The 24,145-nt window shown below is 44.7% G+C and overlaps 1 protein-coding gene and 2 long non-coding RNA genes across 3 annotated transcripts in view; 2 read left to right on the top strand and 1 right to left on the bottom strand.

The window, feature by feature from the left end:
- LOC146425296 (uncharacterized) overlaps positions 1–24,145 on the bottom strand; it is a 474,460-nt gene that overhangs the window by 56,758 nt on the left and 393,557 nt on the right. The window lies entirely within an intron of this gene.
- The window catches only part of LOC146425306 (uncharacterized), a 241,556-nt gene that overhangs the window by 81,174 nt on the left and 136,237 nt on the right, over positions 1–24,145 (top strand). The window lies entirely within an intron of this gene.
- LOC146425308 (zinc finger protein 462-like) overlaps positions 1–24,145 on the top strand; it is a 204,720-nt gene that overhangs the window by 74,305 nt on the left and 106,270 nt on the right. Inside the window, 2 exon segments of the mRNA XM_085041554.1 lie at positions 541–644; positions 7,656–7,774. Of these exon segments, the coding sequence (XP_084897680.1) occupies positions 541–644; positions 7,656–7,774 (223 nt within the window).

Genomic DNA, 24,145 nt, shown 5'->3' with positions numbered 1-24,145 from the left:
TATGGGGGGTCAATACCATCTTTTGAGCTAGTAGATATTACTTGCTCAACAGCAGGGAACAAAAACTAAAATACAAGACCCAAAAAACATGATATAAATATGCTTTTCAGTTTTAATGTTGCTGCAAAATGTGTGCTATGCTAATTAACACTTAGGAAAGGGACTAATATGGGTAATTTGTTTTTTAATGTATATGCATATATATATAATTAAAGACTAAACTTTTTATGCATAAAGTCATTAGTGTAGTATGGTAGGGATACCTTTAGAAAGTGAATGCAGAGGAAATATAGATATTAAAGTTAATACATAGGAGAGACTGAGGGACAGAAGGGAGAGAGAATTGATGGCTTTGGGGGGGAAATATGTGTTTTTTAGCAGGACGCTGAAGATTCTTCAAGAACAACTTTGGAGGGTTTTGAGGGAGCCAAAGACCCTGTGGAATTTACAGAAGCTGAATCTGGAGCATCCTTGGAAGATGAAACCAGGCCTGGGGGCTACCACTGCAGCCAGTGTGACCGGGTTTTGATGTCTATGCAGGGTCTGCGATCTCATGAGAGGAGTCACTTGGCTCTGGCTATGTTTACCCAGGAAGACAAGTACAGCTGCCAGTATTGCTCCTTTGTCTCCGCTTTCAGGCACAAGTAAGTTATGGTTTGTTTTCAACAGAAGCACAGACTAGCATGACTATTTTTTACATTGGTTGACATTGAAAGAGAGCACACTCAATTTCATTTCAAGCCACGTTTTTCTCTTTTCTCAGGACTTAGGTATTTTCTATGGCCCCAAACATTTACCGTTGTCTGTGACTATAAAAAGTCCCATTTTTATATCTTCTCAAATTTGAGTTCTCTTTTTGTTGTGTGTAAGGGAAATGCACACCAAACAAAAGATGCCCACCACTTATGCAGTCCTGTCAAATGCATGAAATTAAAAAATCCATAGAGGAAAAAGTATTTTCACTAGCCTTCCATGTAACGACTTTATTTTTAAACAGTACTGTGACTTTTATTTGATTGAGAGAGATTTAATTTATAGTGTTGAACAGTTATCACATACCAATCTTAAAGTTAGATTATTCATTTCTAATTTCTGTTATGCAATTTCAGTCTATGAACATAGCCTTGACATCAGTGTGGCATACTTGAAATAGGTTGAGAAATTACCCCTTATCTGATGTGACCCTTGAAAAACACATGGTCATAATAAATAATCAAGGTCCTCATGACTTATTTCTTTGCCTACAGCTAGGAAGTTTTAGAATTATTTTAATAATATTTATTCATGGCTTGCCACAAATAAATGAGATTTATTGCTTTTTTTTTTTTTTTTTACTGGCATCCTGGATTGACAAACACATGTACATGTTTTCTGTAGCTTCTGGGGGGAGAAATGTCCCATCCCCCCATTCTATGTCTACCCCCTTTCTTCTCAAAGAAGAGAGATCCAGGTGCTTGTTTAACATAGGCATTGATAGCGCTGTCAGTGACACCCTTAAATTGGGTGAAGTTGTTACTGTTCTGTAATTAAAAGTATGTGGGAAAGAAAACATGATAAAAATATTTTAAAACCCTTGTAGAAAAGCAGCATATCTGTCAGTATCACAGCATTGTTCTTATGTGGAAGAGCAACAGGGCATAGTCCAAGGGCTGGGCAGGCCTTGGCAATCTCTCATTAATATCCTGGATCTGAGCTGCTGGCAAGCAGTAAGCCTCCCTGTACAGAAGGTCAGGTTGACATCTCCTCTGCAGAAGGGAATCTCCCACTACTATGACTCACCACTTCCCCCTGTTGTTGCTGCGTGGTTCAGGTGCAGCCAGCTCTGATGCTTCATTGGACAGAGCTCCCAGCCCCTCATCTGCAATCAGATGCAGAACTATAGAACCTATTCTGTAGTTGCAGTTCTGGTGGCAAAGCAAGACCCATTCTCCCAGTGCTAGATATCACAAGCTTCCACCCTCTGCCATCTTGGTAGTCTACATTTCCCAACCTAATAAATGCAGACACTGGCTGCCCCTCCTTCAGTACAATTCAGAATTTGGGCTCTTGTCTCTGCAGGATCTCTGAGAAGAGAGAAAATGTTTTTCTCATTATCTCCAATGCTGTGCAGATGTCTAACCTCCTGCAGCTCCTTTAACATGGTAACGTTGCAATGTGCTAGCAGAATTTAGGGTATGCATATTAGCACGAGATTATTGGTCCTGCGCTCTCCCCTGCCCCCATTCTGTATATGGTTTATGTCCTAGAAATCTCTCCCTAGCTTAATGTATTATTGGTTTCCTGAGTTTGTACCCTCCTTTGCTGTAAACCTATTGGTTGTAACCCCTTTTCCCCTCCTTATCTCTTCCCCTCTGGCTTTCCTTGGTTGGCTCTTCAGAGCTAACCACTCCCCTTTTCCCTTCCCTTTTAATCCTCTGCACCCCTTTGTTAGGGGTTCGCAGTCTCTGGGCTCCTTGCACCTTCCCCACCCCTTGCTTTCCATCCCTCTTCACCTCCCTTCGCCCTGTGCCCGTGGATCCTAATAAACTCCCCTGGAACCCCAGACTGCGATCCTGCACTTCTTTGTTCGCCACGTCTCCACGACAACTGCCTGCCACAGTGCCCTGCCACCGCCACGTGTGCCCCGGCATGTCTCGGCTCTGGACGGCTCCCCTCTGTGCGGTGTGGGGTGCCTGTCCGTGAAACGTGAGGCTGCAATGCCGCAGTAACACAGCTCCTCAACCAGCGCATACCTCCTGTAGGCAAGGAGACAGTTTTCCTCTGCCTCATCCTCAGTGAGAAGCCTCAGACATTCCTTGTAACCCCAGACATAGAATGGAATAGAATAGAACAGAATAGAATGGAATATTTCACTTGGAAGGGACATACAATAATCATCCAGTCCAATTGCCTGACCACTTCAGTGCAGAACAAAAGTTAAAGCATGCTGTTAAGGGCATTGTCCAAATGCTTCTTAAACACTGACAGGCTTGGGCCATTGACCACCTCTTCAGGAAGCCTGTTCCAGGGTTTGACCACCTGCTCGGTAAAGAAACATTTCCTAATGTCAAGTCTAAACCTCTGACACAGCTTTGAACCATTCCCATGCACCCTATCACTGGATCCCAGGGAGAAGAGCTCAGCACCTCCCTCTCCCCTTCCCCTCTCAGGAAGCTGTATAGAGAGACATGAAGCCACCCCTCAGCCTCCTTTTGTCCAAACTAGACAAACCCAGAGTTCTCAGCTGCTACTCACAGGACATGCCTTCCAACCTCTTCACCAGCTTGGTTGCCTTCCTCTGGGGGCAATTCAAGGACCTTCCTTCTTAAAATGTGGAGCCCAGAACCGCACACAGTATTCAAAGTGAGTCCATGCCAATGCTGAATACAGTGGGATCATCACCTCTCTTGACTAGCTGGTTCTGCTGTGCTTGATGTGCCCCAGGATGAAGTTTATCGTTTTGGCTGCCAGGGCTCACTGCTGACTTATATTGAGCCTGCTGCTGACCAGCACCCCCAGATCCCTTTCTGCCAGGCTGCTCTTCCGGTCAGTGGAGACCTCCCTAAACTCCCCAGATGTTTGGTAGATGATTGAGATGGATCCTGCCATAACATCCACCAGCTCTTTCAGTATTCTGGGATTAATCTCATCAGGCCCCATGGACTTAGAAACATTCAGATGATACAATTGATCCCTTAAAATTTCAGTGTCCACAAATGGAAAGTCACTGTTCCCACACTTGTAGCCCTCTGACCAGAGTTGTGGTCAATGGCTCAATGTTCGGATGGAGATCAGTGACAAGTGGTGTTCCTCAGGGCTCTGTCTTGGGACTGGTGCTCTTTAATATCTTTATCAAGGACATAGACAAAGGGATCAAATGCACCCTCAGCAAGTTTGCAGATGGCATGAAGCTGAGTGGTGCAGTTGACACACCTGAAGGATGGGACCATCCAGAGGGACCTGGACAAGCTGAGAAGTGTTGTCCAAATGCTTCTTGAGCTCTGGTGGCCTTGGGGTTGTGACCACTGCCCTGGGAGCCTGTTCCAGTGCCTGACCACCCTCTGGAGGAAAAACCTTTTCACAGAATCCCAGAATCATTTAGGTTAGAAAAGACCTCCAAGACCATTGAGTCCAATCCGTGACTCTCACCTTGTCAACTAGACCAGAGCACTGTGTGTCATGTCCAGTCGTTTCTTGAACACCTCCAGGGATGGTGATTCCACCACCTCCCTGGGCAGCCTGTTCCAATGCTGGACAACCCTTTCTGGGAAGAAATTCTTCCTGCAGTCAGGCTGACAAGGCTGTAGTTCCCTGGATCCTCCTTCCGGCCCTTCTTGTGGATGGACATCACACTGTCCTTTTTCCACATTGACTTTTCCTAATATCCAACCTAAACCTCCCCTGACACTGCTCCAGCTGTTCCCTCAGATCCTGTCAGGGGTCACCAGAGAGAAGAGATCAGTGCTGCCCCTCCACTTCTCCTCGTAAGGAAGCTGTAGACTGCTATAAGGTCTTCACTCAGTCTCCTCTAGACCAAACAAACCCAGGTGCAGAATCTGGCACTTGTCTTTGTTAAACTTCACACATTTGGTGATTGCTCAGCCCTCTCATTTGTCAAGGTCTCTGTCTTGCATGGGAGAGAGGAGATTTATGTGGTTTTGCAGTTTGACAGACTTTAAGATAGCTAGTTCCCCAAGACTTAGTCCCGTTCGCAAGATTCTTTGATATCTGGCCGATTTGTCTAGAAATACCATTTATTTGACACAGAACATAACAAACATACAAACATAGAACAGATTGACACACATAAACACACAATGAATACATAATTGCAAAACTGTGGTAGCTAAAAATGCAATTATGGGGTAAAACCTTGCTTGAACTATAAAAATAGTTAAAAATGCAAGAAATGCTTGCTTGAACTATAATGCAAGTTAAGAAATGCTTGCTTGAGCTAGCTGAAATGCAAGTTAAGAAAGGTACCTATAAGTTAGCTGGAATAATACAATTTAGGAAACTCAATGATCTCACCAAATCCAGTTTTTGGAGCTGGAGATACATCAGCGTCCTCACTCAATCCCAGAGAAGTAACCACAGGGCTGCGTCCAGACCCTGGGGAGAGGCTTACTTCACGCTCCTATGTCCATGTAGAAAGCTTCTACTTTTGCTGAGTTTTTCGTGGTGTTTTATAGGGAAAAGAGTGTGTATTTGCGGTCACTTGAAAATTCTTCACATTCTCTCAGTGTCTCACTCTGAGTTCCAGATGCCAGCATTGATAGTCTGGATTAAGCTATTGACTTAATCTGAGCCATCGATCTCGGCCAGCAATCAGAGAGAGAGAGAAGGGGGGGGGGTGTTTGTCCTGCCACAGTCTCTCTGCAGGGCTTCTCTGCCTTCGAGGGAGTCAATATTTCAGATATGCTCCTAAAACTCCAGTAATCCCTGAAGGACCATAAATGCTCCCACTAGCATTGCCACTCTGAGGCAATGCCATGCCAGCCCTTGGCTTAACTTCAGCTCTCCTGATGGTATCCCCTTTACCCCTCACTTCTAGTTTAAAGTCCTCTCAGTTGGTCCTGACAGCTTATGAGCAAAGAAGCATCTCCCCCACCAGGGCAGGTGGATCCTGTCAGGCCCCAGCATACCTTGGGTCTTGTAGACTCTTCTATGGTTATAAAAACCAAAGTTCTGGTGGAGGTGCCAGTCCTGGAGCCAGATATTGATGTTTTGGGCATGCCTATTTCTTCCATTGACTCTCCCTGTTACTGGGAGAATCAAGGAAAACACTACCTCTTCTCCTGAATCTTTAAGCATTCTTCCCAGGGCCCTGAAATCTCTTTTGATTGACCTTGGCCTTCTTGTTGCAATGTCACTAGTACCCATGTGAAAGAGAAGGAGTAGGTAATAGTCTGAAGGCTGTACTGAGCTCATCGGTCATTTGGTTACATCCCTGATTCAAGGCCCAGGGAGGCAGCAAACTTCCCTGAAAAGATGATCCAATCTGCAGATGGAGACTCATTTGGCTCAGGAGAAAGTCACCAATAACTATTACTCACCATTGGTTCTTTTCAATGCTGGTCAAGTGCATTAAGCAGGTCTCGATGTGAGGGATTGGTTGATCTCACCTTGATGAGAGTACTTGCACAGATTCCTTCTCTTCTATCTCATCATCTCCTTCATCTACTATACCCAGAGCTTCATACATATTCTATAAAGGTAGCAGAGAGGGTAAGAAGGGGTTCCTCTTACAGCTCAGTGGAGTAACTTACTTGTAACATGGAAAGCTGCATTCTTCCACAGGAGCTCTGAGTACAAGCTTCTGATATGCCAGGGGTAGCTGTTCCAGTCAGTGTTGAGCTTGAGATATGCATTTTATACATCTTTGGTAATCTGATTTGATTTCATACCAGCTCATTTTCTATCATCTATTTAAAATGTTTTTTTTAATGGAATACTGGCCACAAATATTCACTCTCTCTTATTTAGGAGACATACTGGTACTCCAGAGAAATGGGGAAGAAATTAACTTATGACAAACTTCCTGTTAGATTTATGTTTCTATGAAGTATCTTTGTATACACAGACTTTGGTGTTAGCACTGGTAAACAAGGATTTTCTTTGCTCAGGCTATGTTAGTGTGAGACTAAAGATCATGTGAGACCCTCTGTAGTGTGAGGGCCTGGAGTAGACTCCATTTGATCTAGATCTTGCTATTCAGTAGAAAAAAACCCAGGACAATTCATATCAATTAATAGGAAATAAAGCTAAAGTATGCCTAGAACTATTAGGATTGTGTTTTGGGGGATGATAAATAAACCAACCCTCTCCAAACTTTTCCATACCTTCTTGCTTCACTGCAGCATATAAACAGGCTCCGACTACTCTTATATCACAAAGCATTAATTAAGACAAGGCTGTATTGGAAATGTCTCCATCCTGATCTGAAGCCATGGAGATGGGTGATTAATTCTTCCCCCTTCAATGTCAAACTTCCTGTTGCTGATTTCCCCTGCAGAAAGATAGCATCTGATCTTTTTCACCCTTTCTTCTGTTGTTGAGCTTCATGCAGGGTCTCCCAGTCCATTACATCTGAAACTGCCACCTCTTACTCCTAAAAATTATTGACTATAGACAGCTTGCTAGTACCTTCCCCTCAGAGTAGGCTGTCTAATCTGCTTTTGCTGCTGTAACCAAGTGAAGATTTCTTCAGTAGAGCTAGAAAAATATTTTCCTTACCATAGGAGGAGAAAAGGGGGCATATTTTCATAAAACACTGCACAGAAAAATCCTGTACTAGTATTTTTATTGTTCAATTTGGGTTTTTTCTTGTTTGTTTTTGTTTTTTTCCTCAAATAGCCTTTATCCTATAAGTAACTCTCTTGATAGCCTGGATTTGGTATAATTTAACTGATAGTAATTTTGCCCTATTGAGTTTAAGTAGCTTGCATTCTATGTGATAAAATTGATCACAGATCTCTTTCTTCCTCAGATTAAATTCTGCCTTGTTCTATAAGAAGATCTGTTGGATATAAAGAATCAGCATGAGAAAGATAGCTGAGCCTAGCCTGCTCTTATTTAAAATTTATTTTTGGTACTAGGTTTTTGGCTTGCATCTGAATGAATAGCTAAAATGATTTACTATTTTGTTTCCTTTTTTTTGTCTGTCTTTTGATCAGTCTGGATCGCCATATGCAGACTCATCATGGACACCATAAGCCATTCTGTTGCAAGCTCTGTCCATTTAAGTCCTCTTACAATAGCCGCTTGAAAACCCATATACTCAAAGCTCATGTTGGTAAGTCAATCAGTTTCTTCCTCACTCTCCCTTGTCCTCTCTTGATCCCTTTCTCTTGCTGTCAGGCACATATACTTGCTCTTGTGTACTCCCTCTTTCTCAACCTCACATGCAGTCATGCTAATGCTCTCTCTCTTCCTTGTGGGCAGTCACACTCGCTCTCCACATTCTTTTGCTTGATCACAAGCTCTTGTGCCGTCATGTGCCTCCTCTCACTTTTGTGTATCCTCTCTCAATGAAGCTGTGTTCAATCGCACTCACTCTCCCACTTTCCCACTCTCCCTGAAATGCAGTCACATTCCCCCCTCTCTATCTAGGTTGCAATCTTCCTCTCTCACACACGGTTGTGTGTGGTCTCTGTCATGTATTATCATCTCTTGCTTGCTCATTCTCATGATTGTGCTTGCTCTCTTTCTTCATGTGTGGCTGCACTCATAAGCTGCTGCTTGTTTGCTTTGTCTCACAGTCATGTGCTCCTTGTTGCTCAACCTTGTGCATAGTTGTGCTCGCTATCCCTCTCTAGATTGTGTATGCTGTTCCTCTCTTGGATGTGATGGCACATGCTCTCCCTCACTCGGTCACAATTTCTTTGTGGCTCACAGACCACTGCCTGCTGTCCCTCACCTACAGTCATGTTTGCTCTTCATCTCTGGATTATGGTCTCCCTGTATCTCATGTGTGGCTATGAATGCTCCCTCCCTCTTTCTCTCTCTGTAACACTCTCTCAGGGGACATCCTTTTCTGTTGCTCCCTCCTGCACTCTCTTGCGCCGGGTCACCTGCTCTACATTTTTCTACAAGTCGGACTAGGTTTCTCTTGTTTGTGGTTTCTCCCTATCACATGCTCACTCTAGTGGTCATATATTTGCTGCTGGTAGCTTTCCCTTAGCACAGCTTCTAGGAGGAGCTGTTCCATGATCTTCCTAGGCAGAGGTGAGGCTGACAGGGCAGTAGTTCCCAGGGTCCTCCTTTCTACCCTTTTTAAAGATGGGTATAATGCTTCCCTTTTTCCAGTCACCTGGGACTTCACTTGACTGCCATGAATTTTCAAATATCATGGAGAGTGGCTTGGCAACTACATTGGCCAATTCCCTCAGGACTCTGGGATGCATCTCATTGGGTCCCATAGACTTATGTACATTCAGGTTCCTCAGGTGGTCATGAACCTGATCTTGAATTACAGTGAGAGGGGCTTTGCTCCCCCAGTCCCCATCCTGCTGTCCACCCACTTGAGAGGTGTGGGAAGAGACGATGCCATTGAAGACTGAGGCAGAAAAAATTGTTGAGTACCTCAGCTTTCTCCTTGTCCATAGTTACCAGTTTGCCAGCCTTGTTTAGCAGGGCAGGTACACATTCTTTTAGGGCTGTCTATTACCTGGCTCAAGACGGTGTCCTCCATGCATTCCAGGAGTTTCCTGAATTGCCTACAGCTCTCTGTGCTGCTGTCCCAGCAGATGTTGGGGTGGTTGAAGTCCCTCAGCATGATGCTGCAGTATACCTAGCACATCTCAGTGCAACATGCTGAGGGCCCTTGATAGCACCCTGTCCCTCTAACCTGAGTGTGTTTTCCCACAACTTGTCATGGGCAAGCTTGATATTATACTGTAATCATATATTATGCTTGAGCTCTCCCTCAAGAGAAATTGCAGTGTTGCTCTCTGGATCAAATGCTCTCTCTTTCTGAATTATAAGCTTTGAGTCTCATTTCCTGGTCACATTCTTTGGGACCTGTGCCATCTCTTACTCTTTGGGTCCCTGTCCCCCCTCCCTTCTCCTATTTTTGGCACTTTTGCTCACCCCACTCTCACCCTCTCTTATTCACCCTCCTCCCCTTCTTCCCCCACCCCTCTTTCTGTCTCTGTTATCCATGCTCTCCCTCTCTCTGCTTCTTTCTGTGTGTGCCTCTCTAACGAGATACGGCGAGAGGGAACTCACGGCACTCTCAATATGAGATATAAAGTAAGCTCCATTTTATTTCACCAAATGAGAGACTTATATACTGTTACAAATATTTCTAATTATAGATACACACACACACCTGCAGCTGTTCTCACACATTCAGGGATCCTCCTGCTAACTCCCTTATTCCTTTCTCATAACACTTCTGACTCCTAATCTTTCTCATGGCATTCTTCCCACAGAACATTCTCAGGCAAACAAACCACTGCAGCTTGTTGGAATTTTACTGAGGCCTGGGAATACTGAAGCCTTGCTCAGCCCTGCTCAGTTAGCATGAGTTTTGCTGGAAAACTGCGTTTTCCAACACCTCTCTCCATGGGTCATCCTCTCTTTGCATCGCTGCCCACCTCCTTTGGGTTGCCCTCTCACTATTTCTCTGTGGGTCAAACTCTCTTGGATTCTCTAGGTTCAGGTCCTCAAGTCAGCCTTTGTCTCTATTTACTTCTTGTTCACCTCCTTCCCCCCATCTGGGTATCTCTCTTCTTCTGTAGCACCTAATCTCTCTTCCTCCAAGTTGCCACCTCTCTCCCTTTTGTCCCCCATCCCCTATTTGTCTTGCTTTCTCTCTTCCCTCATCCTCCATACCCCCACTCCCATTTGGCTGATGTCTCTTGCCCTCATTTAATCTCTCTTCCTCTCCCTCTCTCTCTTTCTGTGGGTTACCCTCTCTCCATAGGTTGCCATACCTCTCATTTGGGTCATCCTCTTGCTCATGAAAGGGTCAACTTCTCTGGTGCACTCTGAGTGTCTCTCTTGAATACCCTGTTTCTCTCTGGGTCTCATTCTAGGTCCACCTGCCTCTCTCTTTCTCTCTGGGCTTACATCTGTCTGTCTGTCTTTCTCTCTTGGTTGCCCCTTCCACCCCCTGCACACCACCACCCGTGTTGTGTGCACTCTCCCTCCATTTGGTTCACTCTCCCCCTCAGTTCCTCTTCCTTATTGCCAGTCATCCCCTACCCTTCTCTCTCAGTCACACAAGTTCTCTCTCCCATGATGTATCAGGGTCCGGGAGGGCTGCACAGGCGGGCTCCCCCCCGGTCCGGGGTCCCTGGTCCATGTAATCCCACTGGATCTGGGGCGCCCGGCCCCCGAGGTCCCACGGCATGGCGTCAATCTCCAAACCATGTCAATTCAGCAGGAATATAGTGATACAAAGGAAAGAACTGGACTCCATCTCTGTTCTGGCAGGGAGGTTTATTTGGGGTAACGGGGAAAAGGGGGTTGTAGGGGAGGAGAAGGGGGGAAGGAAAGGCCGGGACAGGATAAGGGCTGCCAGCCCAGAGATGCAAGACCTCTCCCAGATCCAGGCTCTGGCTTTTAAGGGGAAGGAGAGGGGGTGGGGGCTGGCTCTCTCTGAGCCAGTCCCAGGAGGACGAAGGGAAGATTGGCAGGAGGGTTACACACCAATAGGTTTTGAGGTACAGCAGAGTATATTTTAAAATGAACCAATAGTACACCGAGTGGGGAAACAAAGAGAGCACATGGAATCCTAAAACCCCACATTGCTACACTCCCAAGCTTTCTTTCCCTTTGGACCCCCCTCCCTTATGAGTTGCTCTCTCTTTTTCTGGGTTGAGCCACCCCTCTTTCTCTTTCTGGGCCATGCACACCCATTCATTCTTTGAGATGCCCCCTATGTACGGGCAGTTGCTTGCTCCAGGCAATGGTTTATTTTCCCCTCTCACTCAGGATGTCTCTCTCTCCCTGGGCTACGCCCCCTCTCTTGCTGAACTACACCCGCCGTCTCTCTCTCTGGATCAAGCTCTCACTTGCTCTGAATCATGGGTGCCCCCCTTCTCCAGCTCACATGCTTTCCCTCCCTTCCTCTTTCTTGCTCTTGCTCTCTCTAGGTCACACTACTGCTCTGTCGGGGTTTGATCTTGACTAAATGCCAGGCACCCTGACTCTCTCCTGCTGCAGATGTGCAGGAGAGGGGAAAGAAAAAAACTGTAAAAACACACACCAATCTCATGAGTTAAATGAGATAGGACACTGGTAGGAGGACGCACGGAAGAAAAGGGCAGACAGGCTCTAAACTTAAAGTTGCAAAGTGATTTAATTACTCACAGAGTTGGAGGATAAATGAGAGGTAAAAATACACTTTTCATACACCATTTTGTTCACTCACCCCCTCCCTCTTAAGACAGCATTTTCTACTCACCCCCCCTCCCTCTTTCCAACCAACAGCTTGGGTAGGGGGGCAGGGTGTGGGGTATTTTTTAGGCCATAGAGCAGGTCTATAAATCTATTCATCACTATAATTCTTCTACTACAAATACTCTTTATCTCTACTTATCTATCTCTCTCTCTCTAGACTGTTTCTTTGCTCTCACCCCCTCCCTCTTAAGAAGCAGTCTCACCGCTCACCCCCCCTTCCCTCTTTCCAAACCAACAACACGGGCGGGGGCAGGGTAAGGGGTGTTTTCTCTGGTCAGTCCATCAGGGAGAGGGGTCTTCTACTTAGCCATGGGGTCCTTCCCACGAGAGACAGTCCTCTGGGAACTTCTTTGGCGTGGGTTTAATCTTATGAGCAACATCCCACCCAAATTCTGCTGCAACATGAGTTTTTGTCTATAAGGTGCTGTGCAGACTCTCCCGAACCGAGGCCAGGCTGCTTCCATCCCAGAAGCAAGGCCTTTCTCTCCCTTGCAAGGCCTTTGCAGTTTTAACTCTTTATATGAGACTCCCACTGGTTCACAGCTTCCTCCAGGCATCCACCTGCTCCTCTGGCATGGGCTGTGGGTGGATTTCTGCATCTTTGTGGACTCCATAGGCTGCAGGGGGACCTCCTGCTCCCCCCATGGTCTTCACCACAGCTAGCAGAGAATTTTCAGCTCTGGCACCTGGAGCACCTCCTCCCCCACCTTCTTCACTGACCTTGGTGTCTCCATGTTGTTTTCCCTTCACATATTTTTACCTCCACCTCCTCCTCCTCCTCTAACTACAAAGAAGTGCGTGCCTACTGTGTTTTGATTTTTTCTCAAATATGTTTTCACAGAGGCGTAACTAGCACCTCTAATTGGCCTACACTTGGCCGGCAGCATGTCCATCACTTTCAGAGCCATCAGAGATTAGTTCTGCTGGACTTGGTGAAAAACTTCCAGAACTTTCACTCAGGACGCACAGGAGCCATCTTTGTGCCACTCCCCACCCCTCAGACATTTCCTCAGGCCTACTACAACAGCTTCTGAGGAGTTTAAATTTCTTTCAGTTGTTAAAGATACCTTGCTGATGTTTTGGTCCAATCAAAAGCACCACATGCTCCCTAAGTTACACACACACCCTGACTCACATGCTCTTTCTCTATGGGCTGTTCTTTGTTGGTCACACTGATGCCTTAAAAGCTGGTAAAAATAAGAGGCAGACACAGCAGCATAGGGAAAAAGGGTATTACCTTGGTTTTAATAGGATCCCAGGTGCCCCCTCGTCAAAGGTGGAATCACACGGAGGAGCACGCCCCATGTACAATGCATATACAATTTTATGGACCTCACAAATTAGCATATCTATCTAAAATCCCCCAATAAGAAACTTAACAAATGAAGTAATTGTCCTCCTATTCTAATTATCCCCCCTGTGAAAAACGAGGTTGACTCTCCTGTTAGGATTTAAAAGTTTAATAAAAGACAATAGGGGACAGATATAAGGCAAAAGTACAGTGCTGGGTGCTTGGAATTCAGCCAAAAAGCACACATGGTATGGTCAGAGACATCCTTTACATACCCTTCAGCCTAATGCATATTCATAAACAATTATGCATATTAAAACTTTTCTCCAAACTAGTTTGCATGTTCCAAGAACTGCTTAGCCTAGCTCCTCCTTGGATACACCTCCTAGGAGCATGCACAGTCCTCTTTAATTGATTCTGTTATCACTCCCAGATTGTGGTTTCTGCAGACAACAGGTGCTGATAGTTGGAATGTCAGTGGCAGGGTCCGTTTCTGGGATGTGATCCAGTTCAAGCAGGCAGTTCAAGCATTCTAACAAAACTATAATAGCTATTTCACTACTACATCTAAGCTTAGCTAGCGCCAAAAAGAAAGACATTAGTCATCATTACACAGCTATTTTTCACAGCAAGGCTCCCTTTGTAAAAAAAAGAATTAAAATTATACACATAGTATTTATTGTAATATTTGTGAAAAGCCAACATTATGATATGTATTTATCACACCCCCCCAAGTGAGGCTACAGTCTAGTTTACAAAAACATTTTCCAGAGAGGTGGCCCCGTCCAAGGTTGGAGCCTCGAGTTCTGAGATAGTAGGGATGTTTCGTCTTCCCCAGAGAACCCCAAACTAGGCTAAATATCAGAGTACAAGGGTTATGGACATGTAGGGCTAAGATACAGGGAGTGAAAGGTACTGGGAAAGGGAAAGGGGTATAAAAATGTATAAAAGGGTATAGAAAGTGTATAAAAAGAAAAGACAAAAATCATCAGGCATCGTTTTCCCCCTTTTTAGTGACTAACGAGACTTTACCTTGTCTAGTCTCTTCACTACACTAACTACAGCACTGGTTTACATAACTAGCAATAGCAAAGGTAATAACTACAATTGCAACTATTATAAATGCTTCTTTTACCCAGGCCCCATTTGGTAACCATGAAGTGAGGGTGTGGAAGATATGGTTGAATTTCAAGGTGTAATTTTTGAACCCAGTTCATGTAGAATTTGAATCCCCTTCCAAATTTCCTCCGAACCTTTCTTATTTTTTCCATGGCCAGTTACCACATCCATTTAGAGGTGGTAATTGGGTACAGATCCAGCAATTGCTCATATTAAGAGCTCTGGATACACTTTTCCCAGCAACCTTTTTTCAGCAGTGAAGGTGGTCAGCAAAACTTTGAATGGTCACTTCCATTTAGCTTGGAAGGGGTCGCTGGTCCATCATTTGATGTAGACCCAGTTTCCAGGCTGAAATGGGTGAGCAGGGGTGTCCAATCCTATAACTTTGGACAGCATGACGAATCTCTGGAACTTCTGCAAAGTGGAGCTTAACGCTGTTAAGTATTTCTGTAAATCAATTTTTCCTGGGATATGTGGAACTTTATATGGTCTGCCATATAAGATTTCATAGGGACTTATATTGTCCCTCCGCCTTGGTTGTATGCGGACCCTCAGTAAGGCTATAGGCAAAGCCTGAATTCATGTCATAGATGTTTCTTGACAGATCTTACCAATCTGGGCCTTGAGGGTTCCATTCATATGTTCAACTTTGCCACTTGCTTGGGGCGTGTATGGTGTGTGCAAGTCCCAAGTAAGTTCCAGAATCCTGCTAACTTCCCCGATCCCCATTGCAACAAAATGTGGTTTTCTATTTGATGACATTCCCAAAGGAACCCCAAACCTTGGAATTATATGGTTGAGCAAGGCTTTCACTACTTCCTTTGCTGCATAGGTGCGACAGGGATAAGCTTCAGGCCATCCACTGAATGTATCAACCAATATCAGTACATATTTGTATCCTTCCTTACATGGCATTTCAGCAAAATCTATTTGCCAGTAATCTCCCGGGAGATGTTCTGCCTTAGATAGTCTTAACACTACTCTCTTGCTTGTGTCAGGGTTGATTTTGCAACAGGTTTTACACTTGCTTGTAACAGATTGCACAATATCAGTCATCTCTCTCCATATTACTACTTTCTTCAGATGTTTTAAAAGGCTTTCTGTTCCTCAGTGGGTATTCTCATTTTCCCTCTGTGCTATTTCTCGAAGGAGCGGGGGTGGGACTACAACCCGGCCTATCAGGGTTACAGCCCACCCACCCTCCATAATTTCAGCCTTAAGAACCCTAATTAATTTGTGGTCCCTCTGATCATATTTTGGAGTAAACCCTGTCAGATCTACTTCTTTCTGTGGTACTATCATAAGTATGCCTTTTTCTGCTATTCATCTTGCTATTTCATCAGCAAAGCGATTTCTCACTTCAGGGGTTGTCTTTTCCTTTTGATAACTTCTGCAATACATGACAGCTACTTCAGTAGGCTTCCAGACGCTCTGCAGGAGTGCAAGGATTTGTTTTGCATGCTTAATGCCGTTACCTTGAGCAGTCAGCAGGCCACGTTCTTCCCAAATAGCTCCGTGGGCATGAATAACACTAAAGGCATATTTGGAATTAGTCCATATGTTTACCTTCTTTCCTTCGCTCAGTTGTAAAGCTTTGGTCAGTGTGATCAGTTCCCAATCTGGCTTCTCCAGAGGCAAATCCTTCAGGTCCAGTCTGCTGGAGCCGGTCTTCTCTATTGTCTGTGAACAGTCATGCTCAGACATCTCATCAAGCAATGTGGATGACAAAAACATTGCAGGGTTTACAACAGATGTCATTTTTACGGTAACATTGTCTTGTTCTAACAACACAGACTGGTATTTGAGCATTCTGCTAGAGGATAACCAGTGTCCACCCTTTTGCTCCAGCACAGAGATCACGGTGTGGGGTACATACATGAAAATGTGCTGTCCAAGGGTGAATTTACGAGCCTCCTTGTCCTGGATTAATGATAAAACTTTCTCTCCTCCGAGGGCGAAGGGCCCCGACACCCCCTCCCCCACCCACAACAGAACCTCTTAGATGGAAGTGAAGAAAAAACTATTTATTTAACAAAACCATGCAGAGTGCCCTGCAAGGCACAGGGGAAGGGGAAAACCAAGGTGAAAAGGAATTATTCAACCTGATTAGAAAGTCCTTTTCCGCAGATGCAGCCCCTCTCCTCCTCGCCCCCCCGTGCCGGGTGGAGCTCCCTGAGAGCTCTGCTGTCCTCTGGCTCTCTTGGGTCTCCAAGTGACAAAGCAGATCAAAGAAAAGGGGTCCAAACGGAGGGAAAAAAAAAGAAAAGAAGGGAAAAAAAAAGAACCGGAACAGAGCTCACTGCTCACTCTGACCACCGTCCAGCGCGCAGTCTCTGCCGAGCGAAGAAGCCTCCCCCAAAGCGAGGCTTGGGAAAAGTTTTCAAAACAACCCGCGTTTCTATCTGCGGCTAAATGTAGTTAAAGCGACAGGACCACATTTTTTCCTTGAGCATATAAACCAACGATAGGGGATAAAGGATTATCATAACATCACTCCATGACACTCCTGTATTAGGATGACAGTTGCCGCCACAGCTTTCAGACACCCAGGCCACCCTTGGCTATCATTGTCTAGCTGTTTTGAAAAACATGCCACAGCTCTTCGCTGGTCTTCAAGGTGCTATGCCAGTACCCCTAAAGCAAAATTCTGCTGCTCATATGTAAAAAGTCTAAAGGGCTTAGTTAGGTCTGGCAGCCCTAAAGCTGGAGCAGACATCAAGGAATATTTTAGCTGTTTAAATGCAGCCCTTGCTTCCTCTGTCCAGTTGATGGTTCCTTTCTCAGCTGCCTTAAGGGCTTCATACAAAGGATTTTCTTGTTTTTCCCAGTCCTCTAGTTCCTTTGACAGCTGATGTCCAAATATAGTTGGGCTATTCTTGAACTTTTTGAGTAGCACTGCCCAGGTGAGTTGAGTCTTTCTCCCTGTCTCAGGATTTTCCCACTCAGAAGTAAAGAGTTCTTGACTACTTTCACTTATACAAATCCAGAAAAAGGCATCCTTGAGATGTAAAAGTGTGAACCACTCTAGTTCATTTGTCAGTGGGGTCTGAAAAGTGTAGGGGTTTGGTACAACTGAATTTATGTCCTCCTTGATTTTGTTAATTGCTCTTGAATCCTGCACTAATCTGTATCTTTTACCATCAGCTTTCTTTACTGGCAGGATGGGTTTTCCCAGTTTAAATTTTAAAGGTTGAACAAAAGGCCTTGTTTCACTTATCCCTGTGGCTACTGGACTAGCAGCCCCTATGGTCTCCTGGGTTACCTTTCCCTTCTCCTTCCCGGTAAGCCTGCTGGCTGCTGTGGCTATAGCCCTAGCCCCGGTCTCCTCCTCCTCGGAGCTACCTGCACTGAATTCATCCGGCTTGCTTTTAATTGCGGCTATTTTTCCCTCAGCCCCGTCACTGACCATGCAGCGAAGTAGGCGCTGCCCTCTGCCCCCCCCTACTCCAACCTGGGAGGGGTCGGGTACAGCAGCAGATGCACTTTCCTCCCCGCCTGGACTTTCCTCCGCTCCTCTCCTGCCTCCGCCCTCAGGGTGGTCGGTGGGTGGTAACCGGCCTGCCCCTGTTCCTCTCCTGCCACCGCCCGCTGGGCAGCCCGGGGAGGGTGGCAGCAGAGGGGGCGGTGGCCACCTATCCTCCATCTCCAGCCCCACCATCGCAGGGGGTAGAGGAGCTGGCGGTGGCCACCTATCTCCTATCCCCAGCGCCTCATCAACCCAGGGCAAGGGGTGGGCTGCCGGCAGCAGCGGCAGCGGCGGAGGAGGGAGCCAGGCTCCCGCCACCTCCTCTGGTCCGGCTGGCCCCTGTAGCGACAAGGGGTATGATATTCCTTTTCGCAAGGCAGGCAGTCTTTTTTCATTTGTTTGTACACCTCATCCCGATTCAGGAATATAGAAAACAATTCTGCATACCTTAACTCATCAAACCTGCCTTGGACCCGAAGTTCTACCATTAGTTCTGTGATTAATTGGTTGTCTAAACTACCTAGATGGGGCCATTTTTCTCCCCCCCCCCCGAGTTTCAACACAGGCCACACCCACAACGAGAGCCTGGTGAGTTCCTCTGTGTTTAGACGGGTCTTTTTCCCCATTAGGTCGTGCCAGTTTTTTAAAATCAGACCCAGTGGGGAATCCTGCAGGATTTTTGGGTTAGTAGAAGATGCACCACTCATGTTTTGCTTATGAACAGAAAAGAAACAGCCAGAAAGAAAGTTCTTAGCCTAGAGTCTGGCGCGAGAAACGAACTCGCGATTCCCACACCTAGCAAAGTAAAGAAAGCAAGCTTAAAAGAACACTCGAGCGCGACTTAAAACCCTGGCGGAGTTCAAACCACTAACCCTTGGGAGACAAACCCACGCCCCTAACCTCTGGGCCACGGCTCCCCCGAGCTACTGCGTGGCACTTCTGTGAGTAAATAGTGAAGAGCATCCCCTTCTCCTCACAGCCCCTGCGGGAGCGGAGTAGGTTGTAAATCCCTCCTTTATGGCCCCCCATGGGCACACTCCCACCCTAACCCTGGAGATCTCCCCCAAATGCTAGCTAGCAATAAAACCATTCACCTTTGGTCTCACCTCTCCTGCTGTGTTTCTGCGGTAGGTTTTTCAGAAACTCCCTGGTTTTCGCAATTCTGGATCGCCCCTTCCCTCCCAAAGTGCCCGCGAGTGGGGGGTGCAGCGGGGTGTTTCTCGATCCAGAACTCGATTTTGAGGTTCCCTTTTCTCCTGCCTGGCTTGCCAAGAACTGATGCCTTAAAGCTGGTAAAAATATGAGGCAGACACAGCAGTATAGGGAAAAAAGGGTATTTATTACCTTGGTTTTAATAGGATCCTAGGTGCACACTCGTCAAAGGTGGAATCACTTCAAGGAGCACGCCCCGTGTACAATGCATATACAATTTTATGGACCTCACAAATTAGCATATCTACCTAAAATCCTCCATTAAGAAACTCAACAAATGAAGTAATTGTCCCCCTAATCTAATTATTCCCCCCCCCAAGTGAGGCTACAGTCTAGTTTACAAAAACATGTTCCAGAGAGGAGGCTCCATCCAAGGTTGGAGCCTCTAGTTCTGAGATAGTAGGGATGTTTCATCTTCCCCAAAGAACCCAGAACTAGGCTAAATATCATAGTACAAGGGTTATAGACATGTAGGGCTAAGGTACAGGGAGTGAAAGGTACAGAGAAAGGGGTATAAAAATCTATAAAAGGGTATAAAAAGGGCATAAAGAGAAAAGACAAAAACCATCAGGCATCAACACACGCTCTCTCTCTCTCTCTCTCTCTCTGGATCATGCCCCTCCCCCCCTCCCATCATGCTGTTTCCCCCATCATCACATGTTCTCTCTGTCTCAGTTTCTGTGGGTGATGGCTTTTGGTCCCATTCTCCTCTTGGTCACTTCTTCTCTGGGTCATGTTCTATGTCTGCCTGGGTCACACACCCCCTCTCTCTTCCTCTCATCTACATTCTCTCTCACTGGGTCTCTGTCTCATACTTTGTCTGTGTCTGTCTCTGGGTCACACACACTTTATATCTTCAGGTTGTGCTTGATCCAGTTCATGCTGTCTTTCTCTCTGGGCTGTGCTTATGTTCTCTCTGGGTCATGCTTTCTGTCTGTCTTGGTCATACTCCTTTCTCGGCGCCATGCTCTCTCTTGGGCCCACACACACTCTCTCTTTGGATCACATGCTCTTTCTTTCTCCCTCTGTGTGTCTCTTTCTCTGGGTTGCATGTGGTCTCGCTCTGGGCCAGTCACATGCTCTTTTGCAATTTCTTTGTCATGCACATTTTTTCAGAGGATGTGCTCTCTGTGTCATAGGTATACTCTGAATTGGACTCATGCTGTGTCTTGGTCAGATGCTTGATTACTCTCTAATTTCAGAACTCTCTCCTTCTTTGTAGCTCTCTCTCTGGGTCTCTCTTTTACCTGTTTTGTTTCCGGTAAGTTCTTTAGCAATATATCCTATTGAATAACAACCTTGTGGATATTTTTCACCAGTCTTCTAGTAATACAGTGTTTCTGTGACTTTCATTAGTTTAAAGGGTTTATTTTTTCTCTCTCTTGTAGATATTCTGTTATTTTATTTATTCTTATGGATGTGCATTGTGCCCATACATTTGTTTAAAGTGCCCTGGCAGTTGTAAAAGTCCAGGTGTCTTCATGTCATATGTTTCTTCATGTCCATTATCTTTTGGGGAACAGTTAAACTCCATTTGTTATAAAATGCATTCTTGCATAAGAGCTAGAATTTTTAAGGGATGTTAGGAGCACTTGCCTCCTCCAGAAGTTCCAGTCCAGGACTTCTTCCTGCCCAGTGTCTTACATGGGAGACAGAAGCCTCATGAGTTTAATTGTTATTAGGGTGGCTAACACCCCCAGACTCAGTTTCATTTGCAGGGTTCTTTGATATTTGGCCGATTAGTCTAATATGATGTAAAATACCATTTATTAGACACGGGAAATGACAAACATAGAGACTTAGAACAGATTTACATATATACACAGTAAAAGACATAATTGCAAAACTATAATAGCTAAAATGCAATTATAGAGTAAATGCTTGCAAAAAACTATAAAAATATATAAGATTGCAATTTATAGAAAGGTACCTATTCTTATTATTATTAGCTAGCCAGAATAATACAATTTTAGGAAACCAATGATCTTACCAAAATCCAATTTTGGTGCTGGGATACATCAGAATCTGCCCTCAATCTTGCAAGAAGTTACCACAGAGCTGCGTCCAGACTCTGGGGAGAAGTCCTCCACGCATCTTCAGAATGTGTGTAAGAAACTTCTACCTCTGGGATATTTCCATGAGTTTTTATAGTGTAAAAGTGTGCCTTGGGTGGTCAGAAAGTATTGTTTCCCCACATTCTCTCTTTATTTCAATATATGACTTACGGTTTGCAGTTTTAGACTTTCGGGTGCCAACAGATAACCCCTGCCAGGCTATTAACCCAACTAGAGTAATCTATCTTCTGCAACCAAGCAGAAAGAGAGAGAGAAGGGGGGAGGGGAGCGTCTTGCCACACCCAGCCACTAGGACCACTGGCTAGTCCAGCTTGAAGTTTGCTAGCAAATATGCCATCCCCCCCCCTCAGTTTAGGGAAGCCTAGCACCAGTCACATGGGCTGTGACCCACTCCAGCAACTGACACAGAGCCTCTCACTCACCTCATTCACACCAGTCCCTCCTAGTAGCTGGTTGTCAACACACACACTGTTCCCACCCCAGCGACTGGAGGTTAAAGACTGCTACTTGCACCAGTATATGACAGCACTGGCCAGGGCCATCTAATCTACACGCCCAGTCTGACTCCAGTAACTGGCACCAGATTCCACTCACAGAGCTCACCAGTACCTGGTACTTAGTCCTTACAACACACATATATGCAGGATAGAGTGAGATTACACAGAGCAATAGTTAAGATTTAAGAAGGAGATATAAGAAGACAGGACAGACTGTGGTGATCAGATGCAGGGCTGTCAGACAAGTGTACTGACTGGCCCTGTTTTACATGTGTCTGGTCCCTTTTATACCCCTTTTTGTCTACCACCCTTTTTGTTCCTCCTTGCTCCCCCTTCTCCCTGTATGTCATCTGTTGAATTACATAGTTCTATGAATTCCTGCACCCCTCCCAGTCCAGTATCCAGGATCCCTTCTGATTTTCAATCTTATCAGTTGTAAAGTCCAGGTTGATCTTCCTGTAAGCAAAGCCTGTGGTTTCTTGGTAGTTCATCAATTAGTGTGACTGGTCAGGTGTATTTCTTTGTCATTGTCTCCATGTTTGTTCTGTCAGGTCTGTTTCTGTATATTTTAGTTTCTGGTTTCCCCCTTTTCCCCTTGGTTTCTTAATTGACAAGGTCCCTGATCAGATAACCCTGCTGGAATAAACATTCTCACACTCTTAGTGTGATTGATCAGGTTTGGTTCTCATCACTGATTCCCTTATCATTTTTTGGCCAGGTTTGTGTCCCTGAATGTTCTTGTTTATGGCTTCTTCCTATTCTTATTACCTTTTTTTTGTGTTGAAGAAGGCTCTTGATGAGATACCCTTAAAGGAACAACTCCACACAATTCTCAACATACCGGTAGCTATCATACCAGGTTATCTACTAATTGTGTTTCTCACATGAAAGCAGCAACCTGGTGTATGTAAGATTCTTCACATCTAGCTTCAGAATCATTTATTCCTCCAAACCCCTTGCACTTTTTTATCTCTGATTCCTATATCAAGGCCATACCTTGATTAATCCTTAAACCCTACTTTTTATGAGACATCTGGTAGGCTATATATCAACATTTACTCTCGAAATGGCAACATCTGAATGTTTTGGCACTTTTGGTTCCTTTTTGGGAGGGGGCTTCTTCAGGCTGCATCTCCAATGCATTGAGGTAATTGCAATCTAAGACTTGAACATACAATGTGTTGTGGCCTAGTTTTGGTCCTCAGGAGTTGCCGAATGAGACAGTTGAAGTATATGGGGAATCATCTGAACACTGATGCACTTTGTCTTCCATTTGGTTATGGTGCGTCCATGGAGTCTTACCATGTTGCTATTTGATAAATGCTTGCATGACATAATTTCTTACTTTTACACTTCCTCTAACTTTTTTAACAGCACTTGTAGTTTCTGACTAAATGCACAATGTATTTTTATCTCACTTTTTTTCACATCTTTATCATATTTTTTTCACAGTTTTTACATGTCACTAACACTGGAGTTGCATTAACAAACTGGCCCCTCCACCCCGCACTCATCCAGCTCACCTTCCTCCACAAATCAGGATCAAACAACTCCCTAGGTATTGTATCAAACTGCAGCAAAATCCTATTCCACCCATACTTTTCCATAAACACTTTTGCATTAATCAGTCCATCATATATGCTTTATGAAAACTATTTGTTTTATCTTTGTTAACCAAGGATACCACTATGTAAATAATATTCAGGTGCAGAATGTAATTTGAAAAGAAAACATGTGACATTTTGTTTCAACATTTCAGACTCTGATCTTTTTCAGATACACCAATGTGGGTTTCTAAGAGTCTGTATTTTGTCTGTGATTAGCATAGGTGTTTTGGGGGGAGATATTTTCATGTAGAATGATTGCTAATCTCTGTGTGCTTGTTATGACTGCCTGTGATACTTTTTTCTCTTGTTTTCTTTTTGTTTCCTTATTTCTGATGTTTGAAACCATCCTGTTCTAGAACCTTGTTTGGTAAATTTGTTGAGAGATGGAAAACATTTTTCTGCCTCTTTCATAACCAGAGTTCTTATCCTTCTATTAGTGTTCATTACTATGTTACTCCTGTATTAGTCTTGTCATTTTATGTACAACTTGCATGTAGTCAGTGTAGCCCTTTTACCTGGAAGTGGCACTTCCAGAATAATTACTTGCCACACATAACATCCCATCACTTACATTGGACATTTCACTTTTTCTTTCAGGTGTTTCCCTGCTTAACACAAAACAAACCTTATCTTGGAAATTTGTTTCCTGTTGTATTCTGTCTTTATGACTTGGAATGTATTTGAAACCAAATTCACTGCTGTTCCTTATTTCTCTTCTTTCACTTCTTTTAATATTTTTCTATAATATGCTTTCCTATACCCCTATAAATATGCACTGTTCTTGGTATTGCCATGTCCACTTCTTATAGTAAACCAACTTTGACTTAGTTACTAGTTCTATGGAGCTCATCCCTACCTGGAGGCAGGTTTCAGACAAGGAAAATTAAGTGCAGGGGAAGCAATGGGCATTTTGTTAGCTTTTAGTATTTTGTGTTTGTGTTGGTTTTGCTTGGCCCAGTTTTTGGTAGTGAGGGGGCCACAAAGAAGGC

The sequence above is a fragment of the Lichenostomus cassidix genome, chromosome W, assembly GCF_008360975.1.
Source record: "Lichenostomus cassidix isolate B80296 chromosome W, HeHo_3.0, whole genome shotgun sequence".
NCBI lineage: Eukaryota > Metazoa > Chordata > Aves > Passeriformes > Meliphagidae > Lichenostomus > Lichenostomus cassidix.
This window is presented reverse-complemented; position numbering and strand designations above follow the sequence as displayed.